This window comes from Leptidea sinapis, chromosome 21, assembly GCF_905404315.1.
Source record: "Leptidea sinapis chromosome 21, ilLepSina1.1, whole genome shotgun sequence".
Taxonomy (NCBI): Eukaryota; Metazoa; Arthropoda; class Insecta; order Lepidoptera; family Pieridae; genus Leptidea; species Leptidea sinapis.
Genome location: NC_066285.1, coordinates 1,680,921 through 1,695,055, shown reverse-complemented (window position 1 = coordinate 1,695,055; position 14,135 = coordinate 1,680,921). Strand labels below are relative to the sequence as shown.

General features: G+C 37.5%; 1 protein-coding gene across 1 annotated transcript in view; it reads left to right on the top strand.

Moving 5' to 3' along the window:
- Positions 1 to 14,135, top strand: part of LOC126970581 (phosphatase and actin regulator 1) — a 37,677-nt gene that overhangs the window by 19,751 nt on the left and 3,791 nt on the right. The window contains exons 4-9 of the mRNA XM_050816570.1: positions 1,374 to 1,590; positions 3,080 to 3,112; positions 7,906 to 8,088; positions 11,211 to 11,338; positions 11,736 to 11,875; positions 13,852 to 13,988. Coding sequence (XP_050672527.1) covers positions 1,374 to 1,590; positions 3,080 to 3,112; positions 7,906 to 8,088; positions 11,211 to 11,338; positions 11,736 to 11,875; positions 13,852 to 13,988 — 838 coding nt within the window. The remainder of the gene's footprint in view (positions 1 to 1,373; positions 1,591 to 3,079; positions 3,113 to 7,905; positions 8,089 to 11,210; positions 11,339 to 11,735; positions 11,876 to 13,851; positions 13,989 to 14,135) is intronic.

The window sequence follows — 14,135 nt, the reverse complement described above, 5'->3', positions numbered from 1 at the left end:
AGACTGGTAATAAACAATATTCCATAGTACAGCGGTTTACAAAATAATATAATTTTCGATGATTGTTTAACTATGGTCATTATACATTGCTGTTCAGTCAAGCATGGCATTTGTTTAAAGTGAGTTGTACCAGCCATGTAATAAGTATGTTAATGTATTCGCGTTATTTATTGATAACACGTCGGTCACCTGGTAGGCAATGCCAAGTTGGCTTCGAAGAAAATGTGTATGATAATCACATTAGGACAATAATTCACGACAGTGGTCAGAATAAGGATACGTCCGGCCACATTTTGTGTAATACTCTCGTACCAAGAACCATTCTGTGATGCCTAGCAAGGTTGCTTCACTATGTTTCTTAGTCTGAGATCGATAGAGCGCACTTAGACTTTGCTCAGACTTTACTTACGTACAACTAAGCTGAGTGTTAGCTTAGCATAATCTTTCATTTCGTTTTTATAGTAATTTATATAAAAAATATTTGAATTTGAATCTGACAGCTGAAATTATGCCAACTTTAGGCTAAGATTTCCCCGATTCAATATTCAAGTTCGTGTTTTATCACACTAAGCTAAGTTTTTCTAAGAACACCATAGATCTCAGCCTTAAACCGCATGTTTCAGTGTTCCACAGAACTGCTTGACTTCATTACTGCTGCTGACTTTAAATATCGCAGCACAAACATATCATTCTCATCCTGATCACATAAAAAGCTGATGTACGGGATGACCCGTACGCTCGTTTGTTCTAATAGCACCATAAAAATATTTAGTTATCCTAAATAATGTAATAAAAATTTATTTAATTTTCGGAAATCCATAATCATGCGAGCGTTATGATCTTGAGTGTTGATACCGCTAATATTTGTCTTTAACAACGACGAGACTTAAAGACCGAGTCTCGTAGTAGAATTCGGCGCGTTCACCTCTCCTGAACATTCCTCGTGCAAAGGCGAAACACGTGTCAAATTGATTAAAACAAATATTAGCAGAATTAACAGTCAAGATAGCTCACAACATTCGGATGTAATGACTACTTATATGTAACATTATAACACATACAAGCTGTACCTAATCATACATCCTATTTTAATTATAAATGTTTATTGTACGATATTACATTGTAATCCATATTTTATATTAAAAAAAAAAGCCCGCTGAGTTTCTTGCGCCCATTCTTCTCAGGTCTGAAGCAGTCTCTTTTGAATGGGTGGTAGTTTTTGACGTTCAATAAGTGATTTTAAATCCTATTTTGAATAAAAATATTTGAATTTATATATATTATTTATATATATATATATATACATATAGCAACTCTATTCTTAATAATCACAAATTATCCATTCCATTACTTATCTCTTGTTGCCTATCCAGCTGAAGATGAGGACGACCAAGATGATGACGAAACGGAGGCGCCGAGCGGTGCGGACATGTCACGCGTAGAAGAGATCCCACCTAAAGAACCCATCTTCAACGCCGTGCCGCTCAAGTCTGCGCTCAAGAAGCGCCCCATGACCAACGCTTCTCCTGGGGCCACTCCCTTGGCTACGCCGCTGGCACCGAGACAGGACCACCACCATGCAAGCTTCAAGTCAGTATATTCAGCAATCTAATATTTTATCTGTGAAATCTATTGCATAGAAGTTATGTTTTTAAGGGTTTTATATTTCACCGGGACACCACGGTGGCGCAACCAGTCGCGCCATCGTGGTGTCCGTAAGCTACCAAACTAGACACAATACCTGAGTCAGGACGCGTCTGAGCTGGTTGCGCCATCAAATTGGTTGCGCATCCACAAGTTGAGTAACTCCCTATAGAGTTGTATATAATTTGTTGGTAGCGGAGACTGGTTGCGCCACCATGGTGTCTTGGTGAAATATAAAACCCTTAAAAACATAACTTCTATGCAATAGATTAATAGTGTAATTATTAGATTAAGAGTAATAAACTCTTGAAATACGATCTAAAGATTCATACCACAGCTTTTTTTATTTTCTAAAATAACACGACTGTTTTCATCTTTGATGGATTTCAAAATTTCCTCGTATAACTATCAAATATCCCAGAAAGCCAAGGGTGAAAAGAAATTGAGGATTGGTGATAGCCATTATTGATTTTATTAGTGAAAGGAGAGCTTCTTGCGCCGCTTCTTCTCTCTCAGAGCGCCACAGAAGCGGTAGTATCTAGTATATATACATAATGAATTCTAAAGGTATAAATTTTGGTAAAATAAATGCCTTTTATGCCTTTTGAAACATCAACAGGTCTTACGGTAGACAAATATAGGTACATACAGATGCGAAGGAATGCTGTCACTGTCATAGATCTTATTGTGATGATTAGAACGATGTGGTGCTTCACGCTACGGCCGAGACACAGACTCGCTTTGTAGGGCCGTAAAGTCCCAACAGCCTTATTTTTTTTAGTAATTCAAATAATAAAATATTTTGGAGTCACGTAAAGTACAACGTGTGTAACATTTCTTAGTAGATCAGCAACATGCTGATGTAAACTGATCTTATAAAGAAAACTAAAAAAGAAGCGATGAACTACGGCATAAAGTAAAAAATTATCATTTTAAAGTATCTAGTGTAATATAGGACAGGCTGAAAAGGCACAGCGTTACTGATCTTTCCAATAATATGGATAAAAAGACAGTCGTAATATGGCTATTGTGCTAATCACAGATCGTCAAAATGGGAGAAAATAACAAATGTGAAAAAAAATCAAGTTGTGGCCACAACCTGAGAGTTGAACAAGATATATTAAGATTTATGAACCTTACGTCACTCGAACGGTTGGCTCAGTGGAAGAGCGCTCTCACGGAACGCCGAGAGGGTTCGAGTCCGGCATCGTCCATAAATTTTGTTTTCAAATTTTATTTGTGTTAAAATAATACTCACGTTAAGTGAGAATATTAATCGTAATTCATCAATCAATTCATTTCTATTCACCCTTGACTTTATATTCTCCGTTATACGGTATTAAAACTGTACTTGTAAATATAAAAGTCGTTGTTGTAAAGTTATGTGAATTGGATTGGTTTTTGTTGTAATAAAAATTAATTTGGTTCCATCCAGGCGGCCGCCGCCGAAGCCAAGGATCCGCATATGGTAACACTCCCTCTCTCGTTTTGTTAGTGTTGTCGCGTCAGCCCTACTGACACCTACTCTAACGATAGCCGTACACGTAGCGCCACATTCACAGCGATATATTAGGAATTGGCGCCAAATAACAAATGACAATATGATTTTAAAATTCATCGCGGATCTGAGGCCGAAATCTATAGAGCATACTTACAGCCTTTCCCAATATACTGGCTACAGATAGAGCTAAATTATTACCTTCTACCATCAGTAATCGGAAGCTGTCCCAATATACCCGATAACTCATTCATATCGCCTTATATTGGGACGCGTGAATTGCAATTTTAATATAAAATTCTATCACTGGTAAGCTATACGTCATCCTATTGACAGACAGCGTGTGTTTATTGGGACAGAAAAGTCAACGATAGTTACGATTTGTATCTCAAGTAGGCCCCAACCGGAGATAGACTGAATATTGGGAACGGCCGTAAGACTTTGCTCAGACTTTACTAACGTTAAACTTAGCTGAGTGTGTTTATCACGCGAACTTGACTTTTGCATTGGACTATTTTAGCTTAAGCTGAGCATAATTTCAGCTTGTATTTTCTTTGTTTAACGCGAGTGTTACACATTTAAATAAAACTGTTTTCTCAGATCTCGTTTTCAGGGGGACAGTCCCCCTGACTGGACTAGCCCCGGAGGCTCCTTTGCACAGGATGCCGGCTATATTATGGGTACCACAACGGCGCCTATTTCTGTCGTAAAGAAGTAATGTGTAAACATTATTGTGTTTCGGTCTGAAGGGCGCCGTAGCTAGTGAAATTACTGGGCAAATGAGACAACATCTTATGTCTCTTCATCCTGAGCGGCACTGCATTGTAATGGGCAGGGTGTATCAATTACCATCAGCTGAACGTCCTGCTGGTCTCGTCCCTTATTTCCATTAAAAAAACCTATTTAACGTTTGTTCGCTTACAAAGATCGTTTTGAGAAACTATTTGCAGTTCTATGTAGGCGGTATACGATTCTAAATCGATTGTCAAAATCATAGCCTATAGTAGAAGTGTAAATAAAAGTTTGTTTAAACTAATGTATCGTTAGTTGTGAGCGCTACGTGTCCATATTAGTACACTAACGACCTTCGGACGGTCCGCTTTGCCATTGCTCACCATCACGACATACATAATCTCTAACATCACCGTCACCGACACTCAAACTGCGCAGAATACACCATCCCACATCACTCTGTGCATATTAATGTAACACGTGCATGACACATTTACAACACGCAATACATCTCGTAACTCTAACATTCCCTCTACGAACGTAACCAGCGTTACTACGCAATGGATACAAAAGTTCTCTTTTACTGATACAGCCCAGTTATTGTGATTTGGTTTTTATCACCGTGGTAGATTCATAGAATATTATTGTGGAGTGAGTTTCTAAATATTAAAGTAACATATATATTTTCTTACAGTTTCTCAAAGAAGTAACGGCGTAACAATATTTGTTGACTATTAATTTGCTTTCAACGTCAATCTGTGTTACTTACTTAGATATTAACTTAGATTAAGCATTGGTCGTCTCCGCTGCGCTCCAACTAGATGCCGCACAGGTATCTAGTGCGATAGCTTTTTTTTAGAACAATAGCTTTTTTATTACGGCAATATATAGTGGGTAATTGTGTGCGTGGCATCTTGACACTCAATGGCATTTTTAAAATTTTGTAACTTTTATACGCTTCGTATTATTTTAAATTGAAATTAATAAAATACAAAATACTTACTGATGATATATAATATGATCCCAGTGTCTTCATTATTTCTTGTAGTATTATTTTTACAAAAATTTTACTATGCAACACAAAATGCCGGGTTTCAATTATTATCAAAGTTTAATAGGACATATGGCACGTCAACGTCACACTGCTTCGAGTACGCCCACTTGGGCGTAGTATTAGTTGCCGCACTTTGCGACTACGCCTGCGGTATCTAGTTGGAGCGCAGCGGAGACCAATCCTTAATCTAAGCCTCTTAATGCTGAATATGTCTCGCAGATTTTTTGTATAATTTTATATACTTTAATATTAAAATCATTATTTAATACATTTGTTCTATTCTTAGGGCCACATATATTCGAAAGACCTAAAACAAGAGTAGTGATATGTTAATTATAAGGCTGTCATATATTTTAAAGACCTCGTTTACTCAGGTACCACTAAATTCGCATGTAACCGTCACACATTGTATTTAATTCAATACAATTTATTGTCGAATTGTAACTACATGTTGTTAATGTACAGCATACATTGCGTATTTGTATCATTGTTCGTATGAATGAGTTGATCTGTCTACACTGCATGTGTAGCTTTGTATGTGGTTGAATAAAATTAGACGCGATCATTGTTGTTGTTATTGAGAGGCCTTGAAAATTCGCTGGTGACACTCTTGTGCGCTACGAAGTCAGGGAAGATGTTCCTGTGGCGTACGCAGACCATAGTAGTGTCACAACCGAATTTGATAGACCATAGATTGATTATTACAAACTGTTTCATATACTTATATATATATATAGACGTCTATCGGTTACAATTTATACTTTACTAGTAGTTGCCCTTTGCTTTCCCAACTGAAGGTTTTATCTCAATAAAATGTTTAAGTAGGGATAACAGAGAGAGTTGTCATACTGAAACATGCAGGGCAAACCTGTCAGCCATTAACGGCCGTTCCCAATATACTATCTACAGATAGAGATAAATTACTACCTTCTACAGTCAGTAATTAGCTGTCAATAATCTTATATTGAGACGCGTAAATTGTAATTTCCATGCAAACTTCTATCGCTGTTAAGCTGTACGTCGTCCCATTGACAGGCAGCGTGTACGGATAAGGTGAGTTACTGTCGATATGTTTATTGGAACAGAAAAGTCAACGATAGTTATGATTTTTATCTCAAGTAAGAGGTAGACTGAATATTGGGAACGGCCGTAAGTTGGCATAGCGACATCCCGCACGGACGCACGCCAAGAAAGGGAAGATATTAGTAGGACCAGTTTCATAATTTTCTATTAACTTAAATTTTCAGAGACATATACTTAGATAATTTATATGTCTAGATAGAGTCTCTTGCTGTTAGACAACCGAAGTTTAGTGTGCGTGACAAGCTACGTCTTACACTCGCGATTTGTATGACACTTTGTGTTAGTGTGCTTGCATTGCTCAAAATAGAGGTTAATTCTAAACGAGCGTACGGGTCACCTGTTGTTAAGTGATCACCACCGCCCACAATCTCTTGTAACACCAGAGAAATCACAGGAGCGTTGCCGGTCTTTAAGGAAGGTGTACGCGCTTTTTTTGTAGGTACTCATTTCGTATCGTCCCGGAAATACCGCACAAGGAAGTTCATTCCACAGCTTAGTAGTACGTGGAAGAAAGCTCCTTGAAAACCGCACTGTAGAGGACCGCCATACATCCAGATGGTGGGGATGATATCCTAACTTGTGGCGTGTCGTGCGAAGGTGGAATTCGGCGGCAGGAATCAGGTTAAACATCTCTTCGGAACACTCCCCGTGATAAATGCGGTAGAAGACATACAATGAAGCGACGTCTCTGCGCAACGCCAAGTGATCCAGCCTTTCATATACTACGATGTATGCGAAAGTAATTAAAGTCTTGAAGTAATATACACTACGAATGACTAATCAAGAAATATTATTAGCCAATCTCAACATATAAAATATTATTTATTGATGGTTATTATCTTGACATTGCTTACTGAGATTCATCACTGGGAATGAATTCAATAATAAGAAACATAACTTAGCAATGACTAATGTAATTGATAGATTGTGTGCTGTGAATATATTAAACCCACATATTGTTAACATCCACTCAAGGCATGATTCAACTGTAACGGTATCCTGAAGCACTCGAATATTTTATTGAGATAAATTACATTTGATTACATTAAGAAAGTATTAGTAAAGACCGTTAACTTGCTATTTAGTCGAGTCTTGCCACAGATCTTGATTGGCGACAATGATCTTTTATGACGCTAGGGTTGCCAACCGTACTAAAAAAGGGTATTGTACTCTATAATCTATAACACTAATAGAGTATGATAAAATACTTTTTTTTACGCAATGTTAACTATACTAGTGCCAGTCATGTAATATTATGCAAACCCATTATCATAAACAAAAAAGTCGTCTATTAAGTTAGTTGGTATCCCCAATTACCCAAGCCACATACGGAAGTTTCTGAACACAGCCACTAATGTCATTATGTAAATTTTTTGCACATAAAAATACCCTTTTAATAATATAAAATAAATGCTTCTCTTTTTTGGAAGTCCGTACTCTTTATTTACCTCCTTTGAAATCAGATAGATATACTCTATTTCTTTTAATAAAAGATGGCAACCCTAAGTGACGCCCAAGTTTGTTTGCCCACTAATCCAAAGTAAAATGTGAGGCAGACTTGTAAAACATTTTGATCACATATTATTTGACAGTTACAGTAATAAAAGTGTTTGTGCAAAGTTTCACCTTTAACAATATCTTATCTTAATTATTATGTTCAAGCGTTTGTACATTTATTTCGATACAATATTAAGTATATGAAACAGTTTATTTAATTTAAATGTATTGCTATAGTGGCACGCTGTGATGGCCGTTTTGTCAAATGTAAATAGTGACATGACAAATAAAAAAAATATCTATAGCCGACGATAAGCGGAAGTTAAAAACGGCCATCTTGCCACTGGTTTAAGAGTACAACTAGAAGATACAATTTAATTATGATAATAATTGACAGCAGTCGGCCGGTGCGAGTTGGCAACACTCTGGAGAACAAGGAAAACGCGCGCCCGTGGGAGGGAGAGTACCGCGACGGAGACTACTCGAGCGAGTCTGAGCGGGTTGCGGCCAAACTCGCGCGGAAAGAGAGTCTCAATATCAAACTGGCACTCAGACCGGACCGGCAGGAGCTTATTAACAGGTAACATAGCTATATTATGGTCTTTTTCTATGTTATTAATGAACGCGAAGTAAAGTTATTCCAAATTTAAATCTGTTTGACTTTATCTAACCTTTGTCACTACATAATTATATGACAAATAGAAGTAATTTTAATCTTGGAGTTACTTTACATTGCGTTTATTATTAAAACAGTTTCGGTGTTATTACAAAAAATAATTTAAACATCCCTAGACATGTGTTTTGTTAAACAGTGTCTAACTATTTAAATGACGTCTAAAATGTTGTTTACTTCTTCTACAAAACAGTTTTTAGCTCATAACACAGTTTATGTGTGTTCGTGCTGTACGACCAAAACATTCAGACGATGGTAAGCGATTATTCATGGAGCAAATTGAGTTTGATGCAAAATTTTGCTTCTTAGCAGCGTTCAGTAGCTGCGATGCCCTTTAAAACCCAGAGCACAAATAATTCATTTTACAAAAGGCACCGCTGTGGTACCAAGGGTGCAACTGGTGCTACCTTGCTAACTATCTAAGCTAATTCCGCAGCCGAGTTATATTGAATTAGTACCACCCGCAGCAGTGGTGCTAACGTAAAAATTATTCCCAGCGCAAAAAAATATTAGCCTCTTTAAAATGTCGCAGCGCTGTTTAGCTGCGCTGAAAGTGTTTTAATGCATCGGGCACCCACGGTATTTAAATTAGAACAATAATAGGGAGTTGTAAATACCGTTGTAACCCGCCGTATACCCCTGACCTTTATTTTTCTACCTGTTTCGGTCTCTTCATAATTCTTTTGACCGTATATTGATGTTAGCCTCATCAAGAGAGGACTGCCAAAACTACATCTCGCATTTCTTTGATCAAAAGTCCCAAAATTTCTACAGCAGCAGGATCATGTCACTATTTTGTCAAAATGGCATGTAAATGCTGCAATTAAATATAAATAAAGTTAGAAGAAAATTTGAGATTATATAGAATTAAAAAAAATCTCCAACCTATTTAAACTCTAAAGTGGGATCACCTGTACTTTAGTGATAGATACCGATATATTTTGATGATATACATCCATTACTAGTGCGAGGTTTCTTGGTGCGGCTAGATGGGTTCCTACCACATCTGCCGTCAAGCATGTAGTGTCTCAGCACTAGTTGTGTTACGGCGTGGAGAGCGCCGTAGCCAGTGAATTTACTGGCGTAATGACTAATGAGATTTAACATCTTACATCTTGCGAGCGCGCCGCACAGGGCGTGTAGGGGTTGTTCAAAAATCTAATTGGCGTTGTGGGTGGCAGGATCATAGAACAGGTCCCCCTGAAAACGAGATCTGGAAAGATCTTGAAACGTCGGTTTAACTAAAATAAAAATTTAATAAAAGTAACTCCGACGCAAAACACAGTTACAATTACACGCGTTTTAATCCTTCAAAAGTGTTTTATTTAAATGTGTAACACTCGCGTTACTCAAAGACAATACTATGATCATAGATTTATGATGGCCAATTTTGACTGTTGTTGGTGTATCTCGTTTCATATCCTCAATTCAAAACACTAACCCTATTATAATAGCCACTATTCATAATAGTCTGCTAACTTAAAGCATTGCTAATTCTCACTCTGTCTTCTTCTATTGACCTAAGAATGCGAAAAAACACTCCTTTGCGGCTGTTTTAAGTTAGCGGACTATTATGAATAAGGGCGTAAGGAGTTAATTTCAATCTTGGCTAACTGTTTACGACTTGTCTATGGAAATCTGTTACTTCGGCTACTTGATTTCCTGTTCTATCTGTATCTCCGTTAGAGATATTGTAGTTCTATATGGGGAGGACGTATCTTTTACCACCAACCGAAGTTCTTGCTCGTGTGCAGCCAAGTTGGACTAACTTGAGAGATAGAATAGTTTTTATTTCGAAGCCATAATTAATTAGTTTTATTTCTAATATTTGTTTTGTATGAACATATTTTCTATGAGAGAATCTGTTGACGCACGGTTTAAAAGTTCTACTGTGAAACAATTTTATTATAACAACAGCGAGCATATTTTACAAAATAATTCTTGATGGTATGAACTATTATGCGTAAAGTATTTTATTTATTATGTACAGAACAACGTCTGTCACTAGCTAGTAAATAGATATAAACACACATACTCTGAACCAAACTTTCATATACACAATGTTAGCACCTACTACGAACTACGGAATCGAACCCGGAACCTTTAGCTTTGAGAGGTCAGGGATACTAACCACTCGACCGTGATGTCGTCTATAATGAAATGTAGCGGTGTAGCCCCTGACGAAACAAATACCGAAACACATAATATTATGCCTGGTGTCCACACGAACATTTATACGACCAGCGTGGAGCTAAAAAAGTCTGGGAAAGTCTGTTTGAACTTTGAACACAAGAAAAAGATTCTTTCACGCGTAAAGCGCGCAAATGATATGATTTTTTACATTTTGACTTTTAGTTCGCAACTATTAAACTAGATTACACCCAGTTGATATTCAATACATAATTATTTGAGAGCATGATAGAATGGCGACCGCATAAACTCGCGTAATGTAACGATAAATTAATCCCAATTAACCCACTCCCAAATGACATTGTTAGTCAGACAGAGTTACGCTTGCGGGATGACGCGTATGTACTCGCGCCCGGGAGTTTTATTTTTACGTTCGTCCATGTGTCAGACATTGTTGTCTATTTTTTCTTCCTGCTTCCTCGTCTTCGTTCTTGGCACTGACATTGTTTCACCGTTACGCAATAATTACACCTCTAGTACGCTACAGGAAATATGCACATAGTATAATGTCTAAAGTAACTAAACAACGTGCCAAATCGTAGTTGAAGGTGGCGATGGAAGACTCCCGAACGACCTCGGTTAATTAATATGAACGGTCTCTCGATTTCGGTATTTTTGGGGTATAGCCAACAGTTTGTGTGTTAATCGCGCGTTATTAGCATGTTTTCAGTCTCGCATCATCTTTGGCGAATTTTGTACGAAGCAGCGGTCGCCGATTTGCGTGCGCGCATCGCGCGGTTTCGCCACTTAGGCTCGATACAGAAGTACTGCGTCACATATTTAGTAGTGGCGTTTGATTAGTTATCGGGCTGTAATTGAAGTAATGTGTGTGTATGCAGAAATATACTGGTGGTGCAGAGTGAGTGCGAGAGGCAGGAGTCGTGGGAGGCGATAGGAGCGCGCCTCATACGCCGCCTGTCCATGCGGCCCACCGCTGAGGAGCTCGTCGAGAGGAACATCCTAAAAAGTGAGTATTACGACATCCTTAGAAGACACTGTACTTAATTAAACCGGGCTTAGCCTACTTGGAACTCATAAGCTTGCACAGTTCTTTGCGGAAGCATATGCCGGCTGCTGCCGAACCGATACGATTTATGGTATTTTGAGCTTATACTGTCTTCTAAAAGACCGATATCGAGATGTGTTCACCTTACGCTTTCACGGATGTCTATGAGCGGCTAGTTGTCATCTATTTTAAACTGGCTGGTTAGCCGTTTACCCGTTTGCCCCGTCTTATATAAAACAATGGCTTTAATATTATCTTCTGTTATAACAGGATGATAATAATTGTTTAACTTTCGAAGGCATTTATGTAATCAGTTGATACGAGGAAAGTCACAAATACCTATGTAAAACGTTTACAGGCCAGTCGCCAGCTGAAGAGAAGAAACAGAAAGAAGAAAAGAAACGGTACCTTCTGCGCAAGCTCAGCTTCCGACCCACAGTCGACGAGCTCAAAGAGAAGAAGATCATCCGCTTCAACGATTACATTGAAGTCACTCAAGTACGTCAATTTTTGATTGTCACTGCGACAACTGTGTGTCTCAACAGCCTGTTTCAGTTTTAGCTTGTAACTTGTACTAGAGGGCATTCATTAATTACGTGAGCTTATAGTATCCCTCCCATACTTAGCCCGTTCTATGTATTAATCTTATTAATTTAATGAAGTTAATGGATTCAAATATCGCAAATAAGCAAAGGGACCATCCATAAATTGCGTCACACGTTAATGGTGAGGGTCGTCTAAGTGTGGCATAAGGGGGAAAGGTCCCAAATTAGGTGACGTCACGAAATAAAAATAATTTCGGAACACTGCTGTTTTATGTTCATAAATTTTAAAATCTAAGATTTAAAAAAAATGCGACGTCACACACACTAGGGTCGCACAAATGTGACCAGATGTTACAAGGACGAAGGAGGGGTCAAAAAATCATGAAATACGTGTGACGTCATTTATGGATGGCCCCAAAGACACTCAGTACAGCTTTGTTCAAAAAGCGATGCTAGAAGTTGGTTTTCTTCACATTTCTTTAGGTACTTTATTTTTAATATAATTTTGAAACGATAACAGATTCTAAAGTGAACACTGCATTTTCACTTTGATGTATATAGTGTACCATGAATGTAATTATGAATCATATAGAGAGGATGTACGAATGTTTATTGATTGAAAAAATTTAAGAGCTAATGTGGATAAAAGTGTTTAAATAGTACCAAAATTACAAAACACATATATGCCCTCTTGTACCCATAGAAGTGTGAGGAATTGTTTTTATGATGGGTTGTGTAGTAAGGGTGTTAAAATATAACAATAAACTAATTAAACATTTATAATACAGTTAGGATTTATACTTTTATTTTTTGTAGAACCAGCCTAGGCAATAAGAAAAACATAATTGAACCGGCTAAGTAGCGGGTGATCATAAGAAATAAATATCAACATCATAGATAGCTTAGCAATTGCGCAACCAAATATTTGTATGTCACTTTTCGTTAGTGTGCGTGCATTGCTGGAAATAGAGGTTAACAGTTCGCCACAATTTCTTTCGACGTGTTTACATCTGTCACAGTCCATCTAGACGTATGAATTATCTAAATAATTTTCGTAACGATTGGTGACGCCGTTTTTTGACTTATAAAAGTACATACATACCGAGTGTACAGATTTATAATATAGTATATTATATAATAATAATAATTAAAAATAATTTATTTTCATTTTTTTACACTCACTGCAAGTAATTAAAATTATAAACTTTACTATGTTCATTATATACTTAATACTAGTTCATTATTTACATGGTATTATTGTTAAATTGTAATAAAATTCTAAAACGGTTTTGCAGTGATATGAAAAAGGGGTGTATCTCTGAGTTCTAACGCCGAAACTAGTTAAAACTGTATCTTCGGGGTCAGTGATTCCTCGACAAATGACAATGACAAATGAAACATATTAATTATCTTATATATAAAATTCCAGGTGTTTGTTACCAAACTCCTCCGAAACGGCTAAACCAATTTGTTTGTAATCTTGTTTGTGTGTATATCGGTTAGATCTGAGAATCGGCCAACATCTATTTTCATACCTCTAAGTGATAAGGGTGACCCACCCCTAAATATATATTTTTTTGATATATTTATTTTATTTTATTACGATTTAGCATTGAAAAATACAACTTCAAATTTTTACCCTTCTACGATCTACAACTATTTTTGTATCGTGATTTTTATATTATTCTGTTCCATCCACAAAACCGCTATAGGGTTGCAAGATGGCAATCGAATACAATTATTGTAGTACGATATATTTGGTAGGAATCTGAGAATCTGTCGTCATCTATTTTTTATACCCCAAAAATTTTAAATATTGATTTTTTTAGTATAACTTTATATGGCAATACAACGTTTGCTGGGTCAGTGTGTGAAATGTGTCTGTGTGAGTCTGTGTGTATTCATTCATAAAATGATATTGTATGGCAGGCGCACGATTATGACCGGCGCGCTGACAAGCCGTGGACACGGCTGACACCGCGGGACAAGGCGGCCATCCGGCGGGAGCTCAACGAGTTCAAGAGCTCCGAGATGGCCGTGCACGAAGACAGCAAGCACCTGACCAGGTAACGTGACACGGTCTGCGAACCCCGTGCGTTATTGAGACCTCACTATTTTTTATGGAACAGATGACAAACGAGTGTACGGGTCACCTGGTGTTAAGTGATCACCGCCGCCCACATTATCTTGCAACACCAGAGGAATCACAAGAG